Source organism: Gymnogyps californianus, chromosome 5 (assembly GCF_018139145.2).
Source record: "Gymnogyps californianus isolate 813 chromosome 5, ASM1813914v2, whole genome shotgun sequence".
NCBI classification, from domain to species: domain Eukaryota; kingdom Metazoa; phylum Chordata; class Aves; order Accipitriformes; family Cathartidae; genus Gymnogyps; species Gymnogyps californianus.
The window spans coordinates 51,676,959-51,702,858 of record NC_059475.1 but is presented as its reverse complement, the minus strand read 5'-3'; the positions used below and the strand labels follow the sequence as shown (position 1 = coordinate 51,702,858).

Sequence of the window (25,900 nt, the reverse complement as noted above, 5' to 3'; positions counted from 1 at the left end):
CTGGTTTTCTTTTGATTTTCCAAGTAGTACTTCTCAATTTCCAAGTTGTATACTAGTATGGACACATAGTTAGGGTTTAGGAAGTCTTAAGTATGTTGACAATTTTATTTTTTTACTGAATGGTAGACTTTACAGAAAAGTGAAATGAATGCATTAAACTAAGAAGAAAATCTTCTGGTATTCCCAGAATGTGACTCATCAGCAACGGGTATGTAATCCAGCTCTCTTACACTGAGGAACTGGGGAAAGAAGCCAAAGGGAACAGGGAACATAAGTTACTTACCCTTTGTAGCGCAGCCTGTCTTTTATCCTTTGAGAGAACTATAACCAAACTTGATTTATGCAAAAAGCTGTATTTGTTGCGGAAAACCGTTCCGGAATTACAAGTTTTGAAAAACTGCTGAGAGCTCTGATTGTTAGCTACCTTAAAAAGTATGTGCAACACTGCTCATCTTGCATCCAGGGCATGAGTATACAAATTAAATACTTGAAAATACAGAAATGGTTTTTTTAGATTTCAATACAGCTAGGTATCTGTAGGATGCTTGGCAGGAGATGTTACAACTGATTTACCTCTCTTGCTGGATCTTCTTTTATTTCTGTTTTCTAATAACACTTCCAAACCAGAATGAAAGGGCAAATTCTGCTGCTGTGTACAAGCAGAGTCTGACTTAACTGCAGATATGTGGTAGAGATTTGGGCCCAAGTACAAGAACTAATGGTAGAGAACTTCTGTGGAGAGTATGTGTTGTGCATATGCAAGTTCCTGTGTTTGTTTTGGACATGAATAGGAAAGAAGGAATCAAGGTTATCCGGATCCTGAATAACTTCGAAGTTCTGAACAGTGCTTTAGAAATGCTTGAACTATGCTGTAAAACTTTGCTCTGAATTCTAAAATATCAGCTCTTGTTTGGAGAAGACACAAAAAAATACCTTTAATTCAGTGTGGCGGTTTCTTAAATGTGTGTTTTGCATACCTAAAGAGTGTTTTTAAAATAAGACCAAGTGCAACCATAAATATTCTTACATGTATATGTATCAGTAAACATATTAACTGGCAAATAAAAGTTGTGCCAAGTCATGACAGAGGGGTCACTAGCATAATTATGTTTATGCCTTGTATCAAAGTCTGACAAAATTTTAGCTGATGCTTGGAGAAATAAGAGGAGAAGCAGTGCTCATAGTTGAACTGCTGTGGTTGCCTCTCTGAACCAAATTTTCCTTCAAATTAGGAAAGGAGAAATTGTCATGGAAGAATGCATATAAAAATGCAGACCTTCAGTGTGTAATCTAATTAATTTAAAAGATGCTACTTTATTGAAAAACAAACTTGACTCCATTTAAAACATATATTAATTATAAGTGTGCTGTAATTGTAATTTAGGAACCAAGATAAATTGAAGGACAGAGCAGTCAGCCAAAAATCAGTATTTGCCTCAGTGCAATTATTGTAGTTCTTCCTTTTTCAGAAGGAAAAAAGCTATACATTCAGGTATAGGATTTGCACTCAGTCTTACTGCACTGAGCAGCACAAAATTAAGGTTTTTCCATGAAAGCAATAGTGGCAATTAGGAAGCCTTGCCCCTGATTTCTTTAGCTTTTTTATAAAGTTAGGTCAGAATTTGAATATACCACTTAATTGTATTTTTTCACTGTCACAATGTCTGTGAATTGCTGTACAGTTTTATACTAATTTTGACAGAAGAGGTTTTCTTTACTTCTGAAGGAAAGACATTAGTTTGTTGTTTAGTAATTTTAGACTACTTTGAAATCTTGCTTTTCCCTGTTGTAAAGCAATTAGAATTTAAGCCTCTGATGAATGGGACTGTGATACTCCTTTTAATGTCAGTGCTGTGTAAGGTGTGAGTCAAAAAGCAGATATGTGAGTCCATCCTTCTCGGAGCCTTGGACAGTGGTGGGAAAAAGTAACATGATTTAAAAAAAAAGTATGTTTCTACATTTCTTGGTCATGTTGATAACTGACCTGTTTCTGCAAGAGGTTAAAATATATCTTGGATATAATGTCTTCTATGCACTATGAAGGTTTTAGCTTGTAAATTAGCTGGTTTACTTTTGTCTAATGTACTGATGAGTAGAATCTGCCTTGCCTGTCAGAAGACCGTTTATTCAAGATATTTGAAGGGTGTAAAACACAGTGTATTGTGATTTGAGCAATGTTTTAATTTGAATAAATTAGAATATCTCAGATTACCTTGCAAAGTACTGATTTTTGTTTGTTTATTTCTTATCCCTGCTGTTTTGCTTTAAGCTATAGTTGGCAATTGCTTTGTTTAAATAGCATTTGTGAAACCCATATTGGAGTAGTTAAGAGAAAATAATTGTGTGTATGTTGGAAAAAAGGTTTCCATTATGAAAGAACTAAGACTTATGACTGACTTCTGTCTGTGTCCGTATAGCTACCCTGCTAAATAGTTCCTCCTGCAGCTACAGGTGAAGATCTTGTCAGTAGTAGAACAACGAAAATAGTATAAGCAAAAGTACCCTAAAGTGAGTAGCTTCAAGATGGGGAAAAGCGAGGGATTTTTATGAGGCTAGCCAGCGGTCCTCCTTTTTCTGCAAGAAGAATTGGTCGTGGTAGTACACAGAGGAGCGCAGCTTTCCACTCGGTGGCCGGTACATGGCAAGACTCACAGGTTTTTTTCTCCACCACTTCCAGGAAGTCTTGGATCTTGTACACTGGCCAGTCCGGGCTGCTCCAGATCCTTTCTGCTCTAGAGATTGGGAAGATTTGTGGAGGAGGTTGTCTGCTGTGATAAGAGTGGAGTTTCTGGAGAATTTTCAGGGCCTCTTGTCTCCTTCTGTAGTTCTTAACATTGGGCATAGGGTAAAGCTTTCACTTGGTATCTGGCAGTCGTGCATAGTACAAGATTATTGACCCAGTTCTCCTGCATGCACTTTATTTAAACTGTGATATCCTGACGGCAGGAGCTGTTTTGTATCCAAGCATATAATAAAGCTAGACGCAGTGGAGCCCTTGGGCTAACTGGGATTTTATAAATCCAACTGCAGTGCTTATTCTTCAATAATGAGAAGGTGTTTTCGGCACTCTGTTCAGGAAAGTCTTATGGCTTGTTTTATTTGTATGTACGAGTGTAAAAGAGGAAAAGCCTGGAAATATATTTTGATTGCATTCTTCTGTAAACCCTGTTATTGTTTTCTTTTTTTTAATTTCTTGCCTCACATCTTACGATGATGATTCCTCAGGTCACTGTACCCTTGAGGCAGGCAGCAAATTGTGTTAATTAGAAGGCACTGTATTAACAATTAGAAAACAATTCTCTTTTCCAGTCTATTTGTAACCTGTGAGATATTCTGTAAGATTTATAATATAGGATATGGAAATTAGCTGGGAAATATATAATTAAATACATAAGTTTGAAGTAAACTTTGAACACAGCTACGCCTCAGGGGAATGTGTGGTGAAGTCTATTTGTCCTCCCTGCTTCCATCCACAAAAAGTAGTTGTTTTTTTCCTTTAGTCTGAGGTTGTATAGAGAGTAATTTTTCTTTTTTTTCTTTTAAAGATGGCCATAATAGTGTCTCAAAATCCTGGGGAACATAACTTTTTCTTTATGTTATATTGCCGAAAAAATGGAAGGCACAGTCAAGTTTGGGGATCATAATAGGTGCTGTTAAGCTCAAGTGAGAAGATTACACACATTTGATATCTGGTGTATAGATTTGTCATTTTTATTTCTTTTCTAGATGTGACCAGCGTCTTTTGTGACCAAAACAGACCCTGAAATTCTATATTAAAACATTTTTTTTGTACTGCTAATCAGAATAACTGATATATACAAATGATGTTTAGATTAGAGCCAAAGTGGAATTATATTAGGGATGAGGCTGATCCATATTAAGGAAAATAAAATGAAATGTAACGGTTAGTCATAGCTAACTAATATTAGGCAGTTGGTACAGGGAAGAAGGACTATTTCATTGATTCCGTTTCAAATTATGAAACAGATGAGGAACAGTAAAGTCTGCTCAATAGATGTGGAAACTGATGAGAATTTTAACATGTAAAGCTCAGTTTTTAATGGGCTTGTAAAAGAGAACACCTTTTTTAAAAAAAAAAGGTGTTTAATTTACATCCAAGAATTTCTCAGTAAGCTGTTTCTCTTTGTCAGCACCAATTCTATAATGACATAGAATCACATAATAGTTTGAGTTGGAAGGGACCTCTGAGGGTTGCATGATCCCACCCTCTGCTCAGGAAGGCCAGCTTGGATCAGGTGGCTCAGGGATGGCCTGGGTGAGTTTGAGTGCCTCCAAGGATAGAGATTTGACACCTTTTTGGGCTACCTGTTCCAGTGTTTGGCTAGTCTTGTTGTGAAGATTTTTCCTGATCTAATTGGAATTTCCCACATCGCAGCTTGTGCCCAGTGCTTCTACTTGCAGTGAGCACTTCCAAGAAGAGTCTGGCTCTGTCTTCTGTATACCGCGCTCTTAGGCAATTGAAGTCCACAGTAAGACTTTACTTTAGTCTCTTCTTAAGACTAATCAGCCCCACTTCTCTGACTCTCATCATACATCATACCAAAAGATATAATATAGTCACCTACAGTAATGTAGTTTTGTGGCACTTACACCTGACAAAGCTCCTCTGCTTAGCTTAGGAAGTCTGATTGACTTCATAGGTGAAGTCACTCCACTCCCACCAACTTGTGAGCTGTAATACTGTGTTGGGCTTTTGGTACTTTTGCGTCCTTGATAACTCTTGAACTTTTATGCAAAAATGCTTATTATTCCTGTCCATAGTCACAGAAGAGAGCTAGGTAGAAAGTAACTGTGCAGAAATTATATGTTCTTTTTGTTTCTGTTTGATTTTCTTCAAAGGGGTTGGGTCATGAATAAGTCACTAAAATAAATGAACCTCAAAGTAGTGTTAATCTTAACAGCTTAACATATTTTAAGAATTATGTCATGACATTCTTTTTAGCTTTGGATGTTGTCCTGAGCTGCTAATAATAAAATGTTTTAACAATTAATAAAAATGGATTCTATTTTAATCAGTGAGAATATTCCAGGGTGCATAAGCTCCTCTGAAAACTCACAGGATCAAATTCTGCCCTTGAAGTCAAGTGAAAGGTTTGCATACAAGTCAGAAGACAGGCTTTGGTCCATAGCGTTTTGCTTGGCTTTCATTTTATTTTTGATAGTCCAGATTGGAGGAGTTTGTAAGGGAAAATACCTTGGCAGAAAAATCTTGTTTAAAGATATGCTGGATTCCAGAGAATATTTTAAAATGCAGCAACATTTTTCTTAGTCTGTTGTGCCGGTAACTACTTGGTTCTGTGTGTAGGCAAGAAAAAGTGGTCACTGTTTTAAAGAAACAGACTAGTGCAAGTGATCATCATGCCTTGAAAATAGGCTATACATTCAGTTTAGACTTCAGGGTGTAGAACCAGGAGTATCTTACATCAGAGGGTTTGAAACGGTGGTGTTAACAGAAGTTTGTGCTCTTTCTCCCCTTACCTTTCTGTTACGCATCTGTGCTTCTTTGAGGCTTAAATACACCGAGGCTGCAGATGAAAGTTATTCAAACGGTTGCTTAGAAGTTTTTGCATACATTTTTAGTTGGTTTCCAAAAGTGTTTGTGTGGTATCTTTTACAGAAGTCTTTCAACTTTGTTGGTGTGCTGCTGTGGTTCTGTAGCTGTTACCCTTAGGTTTCAGTCTCTGCCTTGGCCTCTGCTCTCACCCAGAAGGTTGTGGTTCGATGTTTCAGATGGCACTCAGCCCGGGGCTGATGCGGTTGACCTGTTGGGCAAGTGGGCTGGGCCAGCACAGTAGGCTTTCTTTTTTGAGCTCTTCCTAGCAAGTGAGATCAAGTAGCTCATGGAATATAGTTCAACGTTAACTGTTATTTTTATTTTTTGGTCCTCTAGTTTACTTACTGTCTTGCATTATATACACATTACATTTATAACACTCGGAAGCTACAGGATGTCATCATCACAGTCTGACTTTGGCTCCTGTGACTGTGTGCATGGTGTTAACAGTCTTGTAATGGAAGAGAAATACAACTTTTTACATGCATTCCTTTCCTCACTCAGTCTGCAGGAAGGATTGAGGAGTAGTTATTTGGTACATTTTATCCTTTTCAGTGTGTGATGTTGCAGTGAACATAATATTTCTTTCTTATGGAGTTTGTGTGGTATTACTGTTAGAATTCCTAACATCTTATGGAATCTTAAGATACTGCCTTCTCAATATCCTTGTGGGGTGGTCGAGGTTACCACACACTATGTCTTACAGTTGGGGGATTGAAGCACAGAAATAAAAGCAAATGTTGTCTAAGGTATCAGCAAACTTTGTGCACCTGGGACTGAGAAATTTAGAAAACAGTGTTGTTTATAGTATTTGTATTCGAAGCCATATTCCTTTTGTCCTCTTGAAACTGGAAGTATTTATGACTTCTTAAATTTTGACTCTGGTTTTCAGAATTCAGAAGTGAAGAGCACACAGTGTCCACCTATGAAAAATTGGGTTTGTAGGATTTGCTTTACAAGAGAACTCTGTTTCTGATGTGGGAATACAGTCTGTTTCTCTGTGGTGATTTTTAAACTTTCCCAACCATGAAACTATTTTGTATATATCAGCATTCTGCCTTTTCTCCAGATATCTTCCACTATACTGAAAAACTGCTTTTTTCTTCTCTGAACAGTTCTAGTTAAATTTAATTTTTGTATTACAGCCTGCCTTTTTATCAAATAGGACCAGAGTTGTCTTATAGTTTGCAAAGGGATCTTAATTAAGGTTAAATGGGCAGACTTCATCCTAACATTTTTTTTTTCTGAATACTGATTTTGCAATTACATGGTAACAGTAATTTTAATTTTGAGGATTCTGAGGGGGAAAAAAAACCCCACCAAAACGCACCAACTTAAAACTGTGTTGATGCTAATTTAGAGAGGGGCAAAGAAGTACATTTTGCCAGTATGCAACGTCAAAGGAACATTAAGCCTTAGAATTGGCTCTAGTTCCCCAGTTTTGCTAATTTCCCAGAGAAAATGCTTTTATTGAATAGATGGTTTTATTAATTTAATGCTACACCTTGACTTTTGTGCCCAAAATTATTTAATGGTCCGTGCTGATACGGAGCATTGACTTCACTGCTGTCCTTGAAGTTTGGGATGTAGCATACCTGCCCATGCCGTGGTTGTTACATGCATAGTCAGCCTGTCAGAGCTGTAAGGGATAGCCAGAATCCCATGAGGGTAGACTCTTCATCCTGTTTAGACTATAAACTAAGAAGATGTATGTATATGAATTTTCAGACATGTATATAGGCGAGTTTTCACAGGAAAGTACTAAAGTGGCCTTTCTCTACTACCAGCTGTCGCTCCCCAATGAATTTCAGATCTGTGCTCCAAAGCATCAAAATGCTAGAGCTTCTGAGAAAACAACCGTAAATACTTTATTTGCTAGGTAGACAATTTTTCCAAGTCTAATTCACAGAAATTATTGATGTAAAAAAATCGTTATGAGGAATAGTCCTTTGTTTTATAAAACTTCATCCTTAATACCTTTATTTTGTGTAAGCTAAAAACATCTGAAAATATATAAAGAAAAGCGTTGGATTAAAGGTGTTGGTATTTCCACCATTTCTACATATAATACTGTGTATGTAGCAAGGACTTGGAGAATTTCCATGTAAATGCCTACAGACATAATTGGTAATTCATAGCATTCCCTTATCTCCCTCACTCAATTAAAAAACTTGTAATTATGATTTCTAGTTTTGCTACGATAATGACATGAATATTTTCCAGTCCATGTCTGTTTGCTGGTCCAGAACTGAATGAAATAAGTACTACAGGAGCAGATTTTAATCAGTTTAAACATAGTGGAGAAATTTAAATTTGAATGAGTGGCTCTGCAGTGTGGATTTAGAACTATACTGTGAAGTGATAGAAGAATATTCTGGTGCAAACTCCTTCTCAGAGGAGATCTAATCAAAGTTAGATTGTGTTGCTCAAGATGTTGTCCAGTGTGATTTTGATATTCCAGAGATGGACATCCCTCAGCCTCTAGGGGCAGTCTGTTCCAGTGCATACTATATTTTGTGTTTTGGCTTGGTCAAGAGGTGCTTGCTCAGGCAAGGTAGCTTGCTGCTGTATCTGGTCATTTTCTTGCTCGTGGGATGAGCCACACATGCTTTAATGAGCTTGTCTTTGATGGACCAGCTGTCCTGTGCTCTTTGTCCTTCAGCATCCCATGTGAGCCTGCGTGACAGTTCCCCAGAGAAGCCATACTTTGCTCTCCTGCTGTCCAATGTCATTTTCTATTTGCCTTCCTCACTTCCCTTAGTTTTCCTGTCACACATAAGTGCTTACTGCTAACATCTGTGAGTTGCCACAACAGGGTCAGGGACGGTTGGACTTGATGATCTTAAAGGTCTTTTCCAACCTAAATGATTCTATGATTCTATGTTTGCAAATAAAGAGTAGGTTTGGTAATGTTTTAGGTGGGGGACCTTATGTACATGGATTGCTTATCTGAAGTAATGTCTGCTTTTGATATTAAATGTCTCTCCAGTTCTCTAAGTTTTCAATAACTTGTAGCCTTAGTCAGTGTTTTAAAACCTTTATTTCTAAGTAGCAAGACTTTCATACAGTTTATTTTATCTAATATCGCAATATTAACTTTTTTTCATCAATGAAATTACTCTTTTTCAGATTACATATTTCAGTCTGTGGTATTATAATAAGCAGAATCAGCGCAGATGGGTAGATTTGGACAAGCCTCTGAAAAAGCAGCTGGACAAATATGCCTTGGAGCCAACTGTGTTTTTTGGAGTAGTGTTCTATGTGCCTACTGTTTCTCAGCTTCAGCAGGAGATTACCAGGTAAACTTCATACATGTGTCTGTAATTCTGCTTTCAGCATTCTGAAATGTATGGTTTATTTAAAAATTGTCTGCTTTCCTCTCCCTCACCTCTATAGAAATGGAAATTATTACTGTAGGCAGAATTTATGTTCAAACTGTGTATTTATTTCCCTTTCGAATATTTAAAATATGTGATAAACTAAGCAAACAACTACCTTTTTGGAGATCTTAGGAATCTATTCAAACCTGTTTTCAGTAGTAGGAATACTTGTATGGTCAGACTTTTAATTGTTTTAGTCCCTTCATGCTTGTCTCTCTTTTTTTTTGTTTTGAAGAGCCTTATGTTGCTTTCCTGGATGTCCATCCTGCCCAAAGCACATGCAGATTTTATTGAGCTATGATTTCCTTTATTATGCTTTCAGCACTTTCTGTACTTTCAGTACAATACATTGGCAAACTACAGGCTAAGCTTCAGCTTGTGATTTTTTTGTGTATCACTGGGCAATGAAGATGGATGTTAGCTTTGATATCATATATCCATTTCTACTGTGAATCTGGGGAACATCACATAAGTGGTGCTGACTGCAGGGGAAAAGTAAAATTGAACATATATACTGGCCAGTTGGGCCTATACGTTGGCTTCTACTGTCTTAACGTGTATAGTTGTTCTGATTTAATTATTATTTTTACCAGGCAAATGAGTACAAAACCAGTAAGTGGATTACAAACACGTATTTGTTATTTCAGAAATACGTGCTTGCATTAATTAACCTATTTAAGCTGGTAACTTCAAGTTGGGCCTGCTTTGAGTGGGGAGTTGAACCAGATGATCATCACTCAGAGGTCCTTTCCAGCTTAATTTATTCTGTGGTTGCATGAAACTGTCTTTGTATACTCTGGTGCTAAAATACCTTGCCAGAGACCTTTCCCACTAATCGTGGTGTGAAATCTTTTAAGGGAGATAAGCCTCTTGGTGCAGACACTGGTGCTGTAATGTATTGCTCAATGCCTGGCAGCTTTAGTTTTTGTTCTATGTGTAATTTCTGTAAGATTATTTTCTTTCTGAAAACTCTGAAGTTTTGGGCTTTTTCTCAACAATTTTACTGGCTTAAAAAGTCATTCTAGTGGTCTTCTTTTTTTCTTTTTTTTTTTTTTTTTAAATAAATCTTTGGTTCGGATTCTGTGCTTGTTGGTGTACTAGGATGCATTAGAGTAAGATAAGTCATAGTGTTGCATTGAATAGCTAAATTTCCTGAAAAACCTTGAATATTCTTCTCTGGCATTTATTTAAAGAATATGATGTTTATGCTGGAGGTTTAACAGCAATTTTGCAGTGCGCTGCCACATAGAAAGCAGGAATTTATGTGCCAACCTTATACTCAGGTCCTAGAGGATGATACTTGCTTTGATTGACGATAGTGAGAGTCTGGATTAGTTTCAGAAATCTGTGGATTTTTTCAATATAAATGAGATTGAGCGTGTTTAAGCAAATTATATGTTTAATGTATACCAGGAAATGGAAATGTCATAGACAAAAGAGATGGTATTTGTACTATCATGAGGTAGTGTCAAGATTCTTCGTCTGTGTGTTTACTTGTAATAGCAGTTCTATGGAAAGAGCTTACATTCTACTGCTTGACTGGGAAGACTTATTTCCCCAAGTGTCATGATATGCAGTGACTTTTTCCTTTCCTTTTTTTAAGGCCTGGGTTTAGTCCCAGCTGTTCTTGTGTGTGTTGTATAAGGATGTTATCTACTGTCATATGGCATACTGCTTTTTTGTAGTAGGATCCAGAAGAGTCTAAACAATGTTAAAAAATGTCAGTGTATTTAACAGGCTGTTAAATAGTGAGGGAAGAGAGCCGTCTTTTAGCCTGATGAAAATTTGTGTAGAGTTTACCTGATCTTTCTAATCACTGAATGAATTGCAGCACATGCTTCCATGTTCTCAGTATTAAAGCCTTACTTCACAAGAGTTAACATACAATATGAGAAAGTTAAGAAGCTTTTAAAACTAGACTTATAGAAGACAAATGACCTTCTTGGCAAAGTCTGTGTAGCTATAGTGGCATTTTTGAGTTTTGAGGTGTTTTGGGCTCAAGATAGGGTGTTCCATGGATGGCTGAAAGGGGCAACAGGAAATGCAGGCATATTCATTTGCACTCTCTTTAAATTAGGAAGCCCATGTTAGCTTTTTCTTTTTTTCCCCATGTAGGTATCAGTATTATTTACAGTTAAAGAAAGACATCTTGGAGGGCAACATTCCTTGCACACTGGAACAAGCGATACATCTGGCTGGTTTAGCTGTTCAGGGTAAGTAAGGCAATTGTGCCAATTAGCTAATGTTGCATTAGAAACTTGGGTGATACATTTTCTATTGCATGTTTTCTATTTATCAGTCAGACCCAATTCAGTAAGTTATGAAAGGCTTGCTCCTTAGAACTTTGTCGTATGGGCTGAGGAGAGGGAACAGTGGGATCAGTGGCCCCGAATTTGCTGGTATTTCTGCACAGTCCTCAGAGGTGTACCTGGGTATCTAACGTGTATTTTCAGGAGCTGGGTTTGAATTAGACATCGGAGTTCCTTTGGGGGCAAAGGCTTTAGTTGTCTGCTTACATCGACAGACCTTTCATCTGTTTCTGTTAACGAAGACTATTCTGACATGGTAACAAGAGAAAGAGACATGTTTTAATAAATAAGCAAATTTGAATGTACAGTAGTACTTGTATTTCCACTTTTTCTCCCAAATATCCTAACACCTAAGATTATTTCAAGTTAATATGCAAGGCTGTCAACAATTCCTATGTTCAAATAGGTCCTGAAGACCCATTTCTATGATACCTACATGAAAATGGCTGCTTTATTTTTCCTAACAGGTCAGATGGGATACAGCATACACCAGAGAACCACTAGTCCTAAGTCTGTCTCACTGATCATGTCTGGTGTTCCCTGATAACATGCTTGTTCAATCTTAAATCTCTTAAAATAAACGTTTTTGATGGCAACAGCTTTGTTTAGTGTGTTTGTATATTGCTTCACAGTGAATCACACCCCAGTATGTCTAACAGCAATTGTAAATCTGCTAAAATAGAAAGGGACTTAAAATCATTGGCAGTATATACAACTTAAGTTTTTTTTGTGTTTTTTTTAATTGTATGTGTTGGTAGTATCACATTAAAGATGATGATTATGTTTTTTGAAAATGTGGTTACCAGTGGAGTAGGGTGAATTATATTAGTGCCTTGTTTGTATAACAGTGAATCTGTTTAATCCAAGCCAGGATTTAATGGTCTTCAACTGACAAAATCTTGCTTTGTTATTTTCCTGTCTTTGGACAGTGTAAATGTCTCTCTGCTCAGTGAGTTGTTTATAGAAATCTTTCAATATAATCCTCTTTCCAGATGGAAAATATTTATCCTTTTAGCTTTCACATTCCTTTTTCAGTCTTGTATAAGAGAGAAACTGTATGTGTTGATAACACAGTGAAAAAACAACTCAGAAAAAACGCAGGTTCTAAATTAATGTGCTTCAATGACTGAAGTAGCTTATACCAGGTAGGCTAGTTAATTTTAGCTGGTGAACAAACAGAAGCAGTTGTTTGCTGTTTCGAGTGAACTGGTTTCAAGAATGGTCTGTATTTGAAATAATTACAATAGGCTAATTCTAAACACTGCTTTGTCTCAAGTGCTGTGTTGGTGTAGCATGTCACAAGTTCTCCCCTTTCATTATAAATAACTTTCATATTAATTGTTAATGTTTAATACAAATTTGGTTCCTAAATGTCTCTAAAATTATACTGTTATGGACAAGAATCTGTGGTAATGTAAATAGGATGTGTATACTTGGGTATTGTGTTTATATTTTGGGGAGCAGTCGTTCCGTACAGTTCTGTACTGCTGTTCCACAGTTTCTCGTGTGAGACTGGTACATAACTTTTCCAATTTAGACTCTTTTATTTCTCTTCTTTGAAACGTTGGCTAGTTTTTTTCCTGGAAACAGAAAAAGAGGCAAATTCCTTGGGATGCCCTTTGGCATGACGTAAAATCAAAGCTGTTACTAAAATCAAAACGGTTACTAAGTCCCTTCTGAGCATGCCCCTGAGTCTGGGAAGGCTTCTCAGTCCCACTTTCTGCATGTCTGGGTGCAGGGAGCTGTGGAAGGCTTGAGAGTGGAAGGGTGCTCCAGCTACTCTGTGCAGTGTTTGAGTCCAGCTGCAAGTTAGAGCAGTCTGCTGGCCCTATACTGCAAGTAATTAAGTATCTCACAGGAGGGAGTAAAGAAGATGGAGCCAGACTCTTCTCAGGCAATGGGCACAAATCAAAATACAGGAAATTTCGTCTAAACATAATAAAAGTTTTCTGTTGTGAAGGTGGTGAGACACTAGAACAGATTGCCCAGAGAAACTGTAAAGTCTTCATCCTCTGTATTCAAAACTTGACCAGAGAAGGCTTGGAGACAATCTGCTGTAGCTGACCCTGCTTAGGGCTAGATCTCCAGAAGCCCCTTCCAACTTCAACCATTCTGTGATTAAAAAGAACAAATAAAAACCCAAGGAACTAAGGAACTTGGAGCAACACTCTGATTGTTTTATCATTTCTTCTCCTTTCCTATCCACAAGGAGTGTTATCATTTTTTCTGAACAGGATGAAAAGATGGGTGTGGTTTTACTTTTCCTCCTCATAAACATTACTGGTTAGTTTGTTCCGTTGTTTTACTTTCAGATCGTAGTTGAATAGGATGGAGATTTGCTACTTGGAGATCCTGCTGCAATTAATCGGGTATTGAATCATTTTGTTACAAATGTTTGAATCCAAGAAATTTTTTATTTTTTAGCTGATTTTGGAGACTATGATCAGTATGAATCTCAGGAGTTTCTACAAAGATTTGCTTTGTTTCCAGTGGTAAGTACTTACTTTAAATTGATAAATTTAAATTCTTAAATTGATAAATTTAAATCTTTCTTTAGATTGGTAAATGCAAATTATTATTAAAGACTCCATGATCCATCTAGCTTACTGCTCCCTAGATTGTCAAATTCAGTAAAGGTTTTCTTTGAGACTGGAGTGAGATACAACACCTTAGATTGCACAGAAGCAAAGATTTTGCAAGATCTTTTCAATTTTATTGTATATTACACTGAAAAGAAGGTTGGGGTGGAGATGGGAAAGTGAGTAAAACCACTTCAAAACAGTGTTTGTGCTTTTTGTGTTTGTTTGTGTGCATATTACGGCATCTAAGCTCCAAGACTAAAGTGGAGGGTTGATTTGCCTGTGTAAAGAAACTATAACCATTTAATTTTGTAGAATTTTTTTGTATTTCATTTGATAAATGCTATCTTACCTTAAGGGTTGGCTACAAGAAGAAAAAATACTGGAAGAAGCGACACAGAAAGTTGCCTTGCTACATCAGAAGTACAGGTAAAATTTCTAAAACTTTGATGTGATTGCTTCCGTAGCTCAGGAAGTTGGGAATCTCAGAAGATGGTTGGACTAATTTCACCTCCCATTTAAATGAGTTTTTCACTGATACATCTGCATTAAAATTACAAGAATTTTTTCTGAATGAAAGTGAAAAGAGAACAGAATGACCGTTAAAATAAATGAGAGGATTCTGCTTGAAAATTAAGAATACAGGACACAATTAAATAATGTGACTTCACCTGCATAATGTTTCTGAAACTTGTTTATATGAAGTTGTGACCCCAGTAAAGGTGTTTCTTGATAAACAACATTGGCAGATACTGAGGGCAGTAGAAAGGTAGAGACAGTCACTGTGCCAGAATGCTTATGATCTTAAGTAAAAGATAGCTAAGATGCAGTGGTTCAAGACAAAGGAAAGTTAAGTTCTCTGTTGTCAGTTCATCAGTGAAAAATACTCGTGACTATGTGAGTAATACTGATTATTTTTTCCTGTATTGTTTTAAAACAACGGTTTGAAAATTTCAAATCCATTTATCTTTGAAATGCTTTCGTAACAAGATTGCATGGTTCAGGTTCAGCAAAGAAAACTTGATCTGCGTGACATTAGGAAAGAGTGAAGAAACAGAGAGACTGATGATTGAAAAAGTATTGAGAGACATAAGAATGAGCATGACAGTATTTTGCAGGTAGAGATAATGTCTTTTGTGAGATCAACTGATGTAGGTAGGGAAACAAGTTTTTAATCCCTGTGATACTACTGCAAGTCTTTGCCAGTTGGTCTAATTAAAAAAAAATATTACCTTTATCTACAGATCTTGTCCTTCTCATGTTTTCAAACCATTACAGTTAAAACTCTGTCAGTGTTTAGAAAATGAGACTCTCTTTCCTGAAATGTGAAGCATCAAACTTAGGACCAAACATATTGGTCCTAAACATGTATACTGCAATAGGAGAAATTCAGGTCTTGAACATGTGTGCCAGAATAATAATTCTGATAAAGTGAGAAAATAGGATGACAGTGATGGATTTGAAGAAGAATGTGATAATTGTCTGCCGTTAGCAGAGATGATAATTTTAACTGGTCTTTGTTGCCATTTACCCCTAGAGATGCCTGAGAGGAAGAAGTTACTAGAATCAAAGTGTAAAGGCTGAGACAAATATATCAGCCATTGGTACAGATGAAAACATCATGATTTGATGGTAGCCTGGATGTCTTGGGGATGCTTTTCAAGCTTTGACGTTGTCAGTCAGAGTAAAACAAAGATGTTTTTTTCTTATTGACAGTACTAGCTGATCGTTGTTTTCATTTGTAGAGGCCTTACTCCTCCTGACGCGGAAATGTTATATATGCAAGAAGTAGAGAGAATGGAGGGCTATGGTGAAGAGACCTATCCTGCAAAGGTAAACAGGGCTTTGATCTTTGTCTCAGTTGCTTTTTTTCCCTATGTAAAAAGGCTTACTTCCTGCCAAAAATAAAAAAAAACCAAAAACCACACCACCCCTTTTCTCCCCCAGAATTGTAAAAGTAGTTACTTCTCATGTAACTTTGCTTTCAAATACTTTTTTCTCTATTTGCATAATGTTTTGCAACTTCTTACAGGACAGCCAAGGAAGTGACATATTCATTGGAGCATGTCTTGATGGTATCTTTGTGAAACACAAAAATGGTCGTCCTCCTGTTGTATTTAGGTTAGTACTGTTCTTGCTTAAAATATCTTTGGGCACTTCACATTTTATGTGTGTTCCTCACTAGCATGAATGACTCTTAGATATGGTGTGCATTTATTCATTTGATAAAATCGAACATAGTCTTGTAGTCGTTACACTACAGTGAATACAGAAGTCCATGGGAATTTTTCAACGTATTGACTGCAGGATGAATCTCTTTAAGCCAGATTAATTCTAAGAAATGAACATTTAATATACATTCCATTGCAAAACATTTATTGAGTCAAAAAGGAGCAATTCTCTGCACATAGAACAACTTAAGTCCTGAGATGGGCACATCAATTTACTTAGAAATATTCAATTGTAAAATTATCCAGGAGTTCCTTTCATATATTATATATAAAAGAAATAGAGGAGAGTCACATGATAGCATTTGTTTCATTATTTTGGATTCATACATTGTTTTAGTTTATTATTTAATGTTCTGACAGGTAAATTGTAGACATAGGCGTCTGCAGCTTACCTAACAGTTAAAATTCAGTCTTCATGTGAAATGGTCTGGTGCCCACCGACTTCAAGAGGGGTTGCTTGGGCATCTTTGGACAGAATTTGGAATAAATTTAAAAAAATACATATCAAGATGGTTTTTGAAGTGAATCTTAGTAATCTGTAGTTATCACTAGAGCAAGAAAGGCTTTATTCTTAGCGAACTTTAATCTTCTAGAATTGAATTTTTGGCTGAATATGAACAGAATCTTGAAATCCTGTGGTCCAACAGTTACTGGAACTCATGGTGAATTTCTGGGGTTAGAGAAAGTAGCAACTGTGCTTCTTTCTGTTAGTGGTTTTGTTTAATAGAATTTATAAATTCAGTACTGTTAACTGTCCTTCACAAAAGTCTCTATCTCTGCTGTTGATAGGAGAGCTGATGCCAAGTTCTTTTTAATTGTGTAGAGTGGTAGAAGTGCCCTACTCTGCTTTCTTGCAGAATGAAGCAACAACAGCTCTGCTGTCTGACTTTCCAAGCCCACAGGGGAGAGGAATAAAGCTTTGTCCATGCATTTCACATAATTTCCCACAGAATTGTGGATGCAGTGTCTGTGTAAACAGAAGAAAAAAGTTGCACATTGGAGAGCATCATAAAGTATTCATATTCCGATTTCAGGATCCATTTTTCTGCTCTATTGCTTACTTGTTGCATGACTATGGGCAGTTCTACTGGGGATAGATATATCATGGTATTTGGGTGGCAAAAAAGCATAGACAAATGACCCACTTGTACAATTTACAAAGGCTGGGTTATGCTTCAGATTGGTTCAAGTAATTTCATAATTGTGTCCATAAATGCCTATGAACCAAGGCCTTAAATTTGAGAGGTCTTTGTTCTACATCAAAATGGGGACATTAATGTTTCTGTACCTCACGCATATGATGGTGAGTAGCTATAGAAAATGCGATCAGCCACATCTATATAATGAAAATGGAAGTCATATAATTACCTTTAGAGAGAGTCCTGTATGTAGATCGTGCTTTTTCTCTGTGTTTGTGCACTGCAGAATATTCTTTTAATAAATAATGATATAGGCTGTATTTACACTAATGTAATACTAATGGATCAAACTACATTTATATTTAACCAGAAGTTGAATAAATATATGGTATTATATTTCTTGCGATCTAACTTTTTCTCATCTGTCAATATGCAAAACAGTTCTAGAAAATATGTATAATAATGCCTTAATGGCTTTGTTTAGTGTAGGGTTTTTTTTTCCCTAGAATGTATAGTTTGCTTTCAAGCACTCAGGACACTATAATTTACTGATAACTAAATTTGTCTAAATTTGATTTATTTTTTTTTTTTAAAAAGAACACTTGAAAGAATTTCAAGTGGAAGACAAGTAATAAACTTATTACTGTACATGTTGCACATCTTCAAAAGAGTTAGTCACATACATATTTTCCTTTCAGCAGTCATTTAATGGATATGGAAGTGATGGTCTTCAGCTTGTTCAGATAAATTGATGAACTTTTTATTTGTCCTCAGTTTTTTATCCATATTCTTAGTGGTGGTTCTGTTCTTCAGTTGCATTTTCCGTGGTTTGAAAATCAGAGCTTGCCAGTCATGTTCTATCCCTTTTGTCTGCAGGTGGCATGATATTGCCAACATGTCCCACAACAAATCTTTTTTTGCATTAGAGCTGGCAAACAAAGAGGAGACAATCCAATTCCAAACAGTGAGTAGATTTTTACTTTTTTTTTTTCACTAAGGCATCAGTAAATAAAAACACAAATTAAGACTGCTAATTTAACTCAAAGGATAAAAACTACTTTTTATATATCTAGCAACTTTGAACTGTATGAGTGACTCAAAAGTAATAATACTGTCTCTGGCTAGCTTTCTATGGGAAGGCATTAAAAATCTGACCTTTTATGTTGAATACGTTGTCAAGGTTGGTTCAGGTGGTCATAAACATTTTCATTCATTCCAGTAACATTTCTAACGTGTTTTTTTGACTTTTAAATCAGTGGCATTTAAAGATAAACATGGTCTTACAGCTTTGCTGGAATGGGCCACGGCATTCCTTGCAGAATTAATTTTCTGTAGCATCTACCAGTTGCCTTTGTCAAGACGGCAGCTGTTGACAATCTTATGGCATGATATATATACACTGTAAATTGTGTTAGTGTTGTAGCTGGTAAGAGTGTCTTCAACAAAAGGCTTCTACTTTCAACTTTCATAAATCTAATAAAGTTGCTAGGCTAGAGTGCATGTTCAGGCCTGCAAAATACAGTTTTAGGGAAAACCTGGTGACAGTAATGAAGCTATATTAAAACAAAATTGGTCAATGCTAATTTAATCTTAAAGATTTCAGTGGCTTGTCTGAAAGCAAGTGAAGGGTATGCATATTTGGCCTAATATGCAAATTTTGGTTTTGTTTTTTGGCAGGAAGATATGGAAACAGCAAAATATGTGTGGAGGATGTGTGTGGCGAGACACAAATTTTACAGACTAAATAAATGCAGCCTGTAAGTAGAATACATTAGCAGAACTCTTGGTGCCCTTGAAGCTTCCATTGGGAAGTGAAATCTTTTATAACCTTGTAATGTCTTTACTGTCCTTTTTAGATGGTAGTAATTAATGACTTGGGTTTTTTTTCTTAATCTTTTTTGAGAAAATATTTATCACTAGTTTCTCAAACATGTTCTGCTTTATAACAGAGGACAATATTAAACACTGAAATCTTACCAAAAGTAATAGAGTTTGGCCCCTGCTGCTGGATCTCAGTGCTGTGACAGACTTTAGTTGCTTTGGGGGCTACTATTGCTAGAATGTTTGTGAGCTACTGGAATCACTGGGATTTTGGCCTCGGTTTGGGTGAACTGCTCTGAAAGGACACTCCAGGGGCCTTTAAAAGGGCGGGAAGTGTATGTGAAGCACTCCTGAAATGTGCTGGATTGACAGCTGAGAGGTATGTGGTCCTTTGGATATCCATGGAATCCGTATAGCTCAAGTAGCACCAGTGCAAAGTAAATTTAATACAATTCATCAAATTAAATTTAAATGGGCTGGTCTCCAGCTTGTAAATCAAGGGCTGGAATTTGAGCTGCTCCACTGGTATGGCTTTCCTTCAGTTAAGTTACTTCAGTCAAAGAATAGAGAATTAGACCCAGTGAATAGTCTGTCATAAAAAAGCATCATTCCCAAATGTTCCATTCCTCTTCGTTGTACATGAGAAGATAGCTATGGAGGGTTTGGTCCAAAATTTGCTGAGGCCAATGGAAAGATAATGGAATATTTTGTACCACAGATGACTTGCTAGTGTGTTCAGTGCTAATTTATTTTAGAAGAGTAACATTAATTTGGAATAGAGTAGACCTCATACCTCTAAGCTTGTAAACCTGACTGCCTTTTGAGAGGAATAAGAAATGTTGGTAGAAGTAGTGCATTTGTGGGCTTGTGCATTGCTGTCTGAATAATGTCAGTTCTATAGTTCTGTATTGAATGTCAGTCTCTAGGATTACTTATTTTAACCCTTTCACCACAACATGGTTTTATTAATAGGTAAAGTCCTCAAAAAAACTTTTCTGATTATCTCTACTCTAAGATTCCCTGTCATCTGGTCCTGCTGCTGAAAACTGTCTTATGCATATCTGTATTAAGTTCAGGGTTTTTTTCTTTATCTGTATCTACCTTGTCTTTAGAGACTCCCTGGATTCTGCACCCGAGGAGGGCTCTCAGAAATCTTCCCTCATTCTTTCCCTTCCACGCTTTCCAATCCTTTCTCGTCCTTCACTTCCCAAAGGGTGAGCTGAAAAATCATCTTTCTTTCTGAAATCTGGCAGTTCCTGCATTTGTATTATTCTGCTGTCTTTTGACCTCTGTCTTGCTGCAAGATGCAGAGTACAGGTGCAGTGTAGGGTGGGGAAAAAGGAGCTTAAGGTTTCTGAACCTTACATCCTGGAGGCAGTCCAACAAATTGTGGAAGTTTATTACCGTTAGCTTGAATGTTAGAACATACAAATGCTCATGCAGTATAGTCAGGCTTTCCAGTTCCTGTAACATCTGTAATGTTACATTCTGAAACAACTTTACGTCTGGTCTTGTAGAACAGGTAACCTACAGTATGAGATTTTATATGGGGTTCAAATTTGGAACTAGTCCCCAGTTACTCGCTGCTTTTTCTGCCCTGCTGCAGTGCTTCAGGGGCATCTCCTTTTTATGCTTTATAGAAAAGAGGCAAAGAAATAACTGAGGTATTTTGATCCTGGTTTTGTGATTCTGCTCTTACTGTCTGTGATGGTGGTTTATGTACAGAGCTCTTTCCTTTTGACACTGTTGGGGAGGACTATTTAACACAGGGCCTGGCTCCGAGAGATGTAGAGTGATTTTTAACTGAACTTGTGAGCACTTGCCAAGGTTTGAAATAGGTCTTCGTGGTGTTAAGAATCATTTCTCCCATAAAATTTCTTCTGTAGACAAACCCAGCCCATTACAGTGAATCCTGTTAGAAGGCGGTCTTCGTCCAGGATGTCTATGGTAAGGAGAGCAAATAGTTTTATGTTTGCATTTTTATGGATTTCAATTGACTTTGAATCAGACATTATTTTCCTTCAGTAAAATAAAATGAGCAGTGAAAAAGATGACTCTAGGATGTGAGGAACCGTTTCTGACTTGTAGAAAAAGCTGCTATGTAATATCTAAATAATGGAATTAAAATAATTACAATGAAAAATATTTTAAACACTTCTATTTTTAGTTTGATTGCTTTGTCTCTAGGAGACTCTCCTAGATGTCAGATGGCAAGATACAGTCTTGGGTTAGTGGTGTGTGATTTTGGTTTTGTTTCCTTTTTTTTATTATTTCTTGTATGACCTCACAGGAGAAGCTTACATTGCAGATTTAGAGAAATGATTTAAGACTAAGGCTTTGTGTGTGTGTGTGTGTGTGTATTATACATTATATATTATATATATAATATTATACATGATATATAAAAAAATCTTCAAGGCTTATTTTTAAAATATATCATGAGTTTTTAACTAACAATAAGATGCTTGCTTTCTTAGCCCAAGCCTCAGCCTTATATGATGCCTCCACCACCTCAGCTGCATTACAATGGTCATTACACTGAACCATATGCATCCTCCCAAGGTAAGTTCGTTAAATCCAAGGCCACACTACACAACTTTAGAAGGTAAAAGCTATAATTTGCATTTATAGCTACTTTAGCTAGAGCTGAATAAATTCATAGGGTCAACATGGGATAGGTTTGTACTACAACACTCATTGAAGTGCTTGCTGCTACTCTAGGCGTACATGCTAATGCGAAACAGAATTGTAGAATCGTTCAGGTTGGAAAAGAGCTTTAAGATCATCAAGTCCAACCATTAACCTAGCACTGCCAAGTCCACAACTAAACCATGTCCCTAAGCACCACATCTACATGTCTTTTAAATACCTCCAGGGATGGTGACTCAACCACTTCCCTGGGCAGCCTCTTCCAGTGCTTCACAACCCTTTCGGTGAAGAAGTTTTTCCTAATATCCAATCTAAACCTCCCCTGGCACAACTTGAGGCCATTTCCTCTTGTCCTATGGCTTATTACTTGGGAGAAGAGACCGACACCCACCTCACTACAGCCTTCTTTCAGGTAGTTGTAGAGAGCGATAAGGTCTCCCCTCAGCCTCCTTTTCTCCAGGCTAAACAACCCTAGTTCCCTCAGCCACTTCTCCTCCATATGCTCCCCTATGGGATACGAGCAAAGTTAGTTATGATAGCATATACAGCAACTATAGACTGTGTTCCCTTGTGTGAGTTTAAGCTGACCATTGTTTTTTGGTTCATGTACCAAACTGGTATGTTATGGCATTGTGAGGTCCTTGTCAATATTGATCTTAATAGCTCTAAAGAGTAGCCCCCAGACAATTCAGACAAAAAATTTAAAAAAAATTATTAAACCCAGGATGCCGGAAGAGAGAAGTTTCTCTCAGAGTTTGCTAGACTACAAGGTGGTGGGGAATTCAAAGGCTAAGGAAGTCTGCAAGTTATAGAATTGGTATGCCTTTGATTGAAAAAAGGAAAGAAAAAACCCAAGCAAACCCTAATTAGAATTCTCAAGGAATGTACACTCCTAATCTAAGTGGTTTACAGTGGAGTCATGGCTGCTTTCTCTCCTTTTCTTTGATTGTTATACATTGTGTCTTTAATTAACAAAGTCACTGCCCTGAAGGGCTTAACCTAATCTTTTGCAAAGTTGCCTCAGTTTTGATAGGGACCTTCCAGTCCTACAAGTCAGCTGGATAAAAAAAATACTCTTAACAACTCACTGGTAAGGGAATAAGCACGTTTTCTATCTAAATAGAGTTACACAAGTACTCATGAATGTACAGGTATATAAACTCAGAATGTAGCTGAATTCTTTCCAATATAGTGTTGGAATTATTGCTGGATACTTGCTACTGCACATGTCCTATTTTTGAACAATTTTTTCACAAACAAAAGAATTTTTGATTGTCAGCAAATCCATTAATATAAGTGTGACAATTATTTTGGTGAACCTGAAGAGTTAAATCATGAAAGGCATTTAAAGCAATGACTGAATTGTTCTCTTCTGGAGCTTGGCAATTTGTACATCCAATGAAGTAATGGTTAAATTATTAAATGTATATTGGATGTATAAACTGTTAAATCATTTTCTTTACCCATCAGAGTGGGTATATGTTAATGTGCAAACAATGTATGGTGGTGGTTTAAACTATCTCCAAAATTTCTGAAGAAAAGTTTATTTGATTTTTTTGTTTCTAAAGGTCTTGTGGTACTGTATCTACTTATGGTCTGGGGGGGAGAAGAAGAGTGAGGGGTTTTTTGTTTGGTTATTGTGGGGGTGTTTTTAGGTTTTTGGTGCTTTTTTGTTTGCTTTTTTTTTCTCTTGCTGTTTAAACTGATCTCATTAGATTAGTGCAAACCCTGGTGTAGACGTTCTTTCTTTCAATTAGCGTGGTTTAAGATTGATACGGATTTTGTTTAACTTGGACTGAAACTTAGCAAACCTATCCTAAACAGAAGAAAGCCATTCTTAAACTGAGACAATGTTTTCCAATAGGAATTTGCATCATGTAAATGAACATAATAGGTTATTCTGGTATACATACCTTAGGTATCAACAACAACAAAAAAGCTGGAGGTTTTTTTTTTTTTCCTTCCCATTTCAATACATGGCTAAGAATAACTGAGATTTTTGAAAATCTCAAACATTGGTTAGCTACGTCTTAGTAGAGGATATCTTTGTTTGATGTGTTGGACATAAAGATTGTTCTTAAACTTTACTTTCAGATAACCTCTTTGTGAGCAATCAGAATGGATACTACTGTCACTCTCAGACTAGCTTGGATAGAGCCCCTCACGACTACAGTGGTCGGATCCGCAATGGTAGTGTCTATAGTGCACATAGCACAAACTCCTTGAACAATCCACAACATTACTTGCAGCCGTCCCCAATGTCCTCTAACCCAAGCATTACTGGAAGCGATGTCCTCAGAACTGATTATGTCCCGTCACATAGACATAGCGCACTAATACCACCTTCTTATCGTCCCACGCCAGACTATGAAACTGTGATGAGACAGCTCAACAGGGGAATGGTGCACACAGATAGGCAGAGTCATTCCATGAGAAATCTTAACATCAGCAATTCATATGCTTACAGCAGGCCTGATGCCTTAGTTTACAGTCAACCTGAAATACGAGAACATGCTCACTTTGCCTCCCCACAATCTAACCATTATCCATTTAACCTGAACTACAGTTTTCATAGCCAATCCCCCTATCCCTATCCTGCTGAAAAGCGCCCAGTTGTTGGGGCAGTCAGTGTGCCTGAGTTGACAAACGTGCAGCTCCAGGCTCAGGACTATCCAGCACCAAATATAATGAAGACCCAAGTCTATCGACCACCTCCCCCATACCCATACCCAAGACCTGCAAATAGTACTCCAGACCTTTCACGACACATCTACATTAGCAACAGCAATCCAGATCTTATTACAAGGCGAGTGCACCATTCTGTCCAGACATTTCAGGAAGACAGCCTGCCTGTGGCACATTCTCTTCAGGAAGTCAGTGAACCTCTAACATCAGCACGCCATGCTCAGCTGCAGAAAAGGAACAGTATTGAAATAGCAGGCTTGACTCCCAGCTTTGAAGGAATAAGAATTAAAGAGAGGACCATGTCAGCTTCTGCAGCAGATGTGGCTCTTCCAAGAGTTATCTCAGAAGGGTCACAGCCCAGCATTCTGATGGAGAGAACAAAGCAAAAAGAAAGTGAGCAAGAAGAAGGTGTGAACTGTGATCATAAGAAAACCCTTTCAGATGCCACTATGCTGATTCACAGTAGTGAGGAAGAAGAAGAATTTGAAGAAGAAAACAAGGCTAGTACAAGTCTTTCTCCTCTCCCTGAAGATCAAACCCAACTTTCATCCGTTATGGGTGGTTATTCTCATGACTCAGTACTGAACTACACTTATAGCTCTGTTGCTTCATCTGCTGGCCCTTTGCATATTCTTGAGCCTAAATTACATATTACAGAGACAGAAAAGAGAATGAAAGATATGAGCCCCGTTCATTTACTAGTAGAAAGCCAGGTACAGAGAAGAGGGGAAGGACTGCTTACTCCATCTATGTCGGAATCTGATCTTACAACATCAGGGAGATACAGAGTAAGGAAAGATTCAGTAAAGAAGAGACCTGTGTCCGATCTTTTGTCTGGGAAGAAGAATATTGTGGAAGGCCTTCCCCCGCTAGGTGTAAGTGGATACTATTCCTCTTGTTTCGGGTTCTGTAGCGGGAGTTATGTGGGGTTTTTGTTTGAGGTTTTTTTAATCAATCTGAGATGCTTTTAAAACATGTGAATTAAAAGCTACCTTAAGCTTGACCTTTATTTTTCTGTTTTTCCCTGATTAACTTTGCTTAGCTATCTTATATCCCCTTCTCTGCCATGTCTGTTTGTATAGTCCTCCCACACAAATCCAGCTGTGCAGCCTCCATCCATCTGATGCACCTAACCTGGCTAGCAACTGTAGAATGAGCTAATTTAAAGTCAGTTCTAGATCCCAAATTCTGCCCTACCTGTCCTTATCTGGAACGGAAGCAACTCTTTCCATTCTACCACCAGCTTTCTAATCTTCCTTTCACTGAAAAATTGGATGTAGCTGAATGTTTACTTTTTTTGATTCGTTTGCTTTCTTCTTCTGACCTAAGAGGGGGACCTGACACATTAGGCAATAAATTCTTTCCTTTCATTCTCTTCTTTCCTCCATCCCTTCCCCTTTTCATATCCTTTCCCTTCTGCCTTCTCTTCAAGCTGTTTTTATCCCACTGAAGGTACTTCTTGCTTGCCACATCTCTTTCTCCTACTCCAATCTTATGAAGCCATAAATAGTGAACAACTGCAAGTTTCACCT

At 37.3% G+C, this 25,900-nt stretch overlaps 1 protein-coding gene across 1 annotated transcript in view; it reads left to right on the top strand.

Moving 5' to 3' along the window:
* The window catches only part of PTPN21 (protein tyrosine phosphatase non-receptor type 21), a 42,763-nt gene that overhangs the window by 6,861 nt on the left and 10,002 nt on the right, over positions 1-25,900 (top strand). Inside the window, exons 3-13 of the mRNA XM_050898232.1 lie at positions 8,705-8,874; positions 11,071-11,168; positions 13,689-13,756; positions 14,202-14,272; positions 15,589-15,676; positions 15,876-15,964; positions 18,090-18,177; positions 18,891-18,970; positions 20,921-20,981; positions 21,512-21,596; positions 23,778-25,243. Coding sequence (XP_050754189.1) covers positions 8,705-8,874; positions 11,071-11,168; positions 13,689-13,756; positions 14,202-14,272; positions 15,589-15,676; positions 15,876-15,964; positions 18,090-18,177; positions 18,891-18,970; positions 20,921-20,981; positions 21,512-21,596; positions 23,778-25,243 — 2,364 coding nt within the window. The remainder of the gene's footprint in view (positions 1-8,704; positions 8,875-11,070; positions 11,169-13,688; positions 13,757-14,201; positions 14,273-15,588; positions 15,677-15,875; positions 15,965-18,089; positions 18,178-18,890; positions 18,971-20,920; positions 20,982-21,511; positions 21,597-23,777; positions 25,244-25,900) is intronic.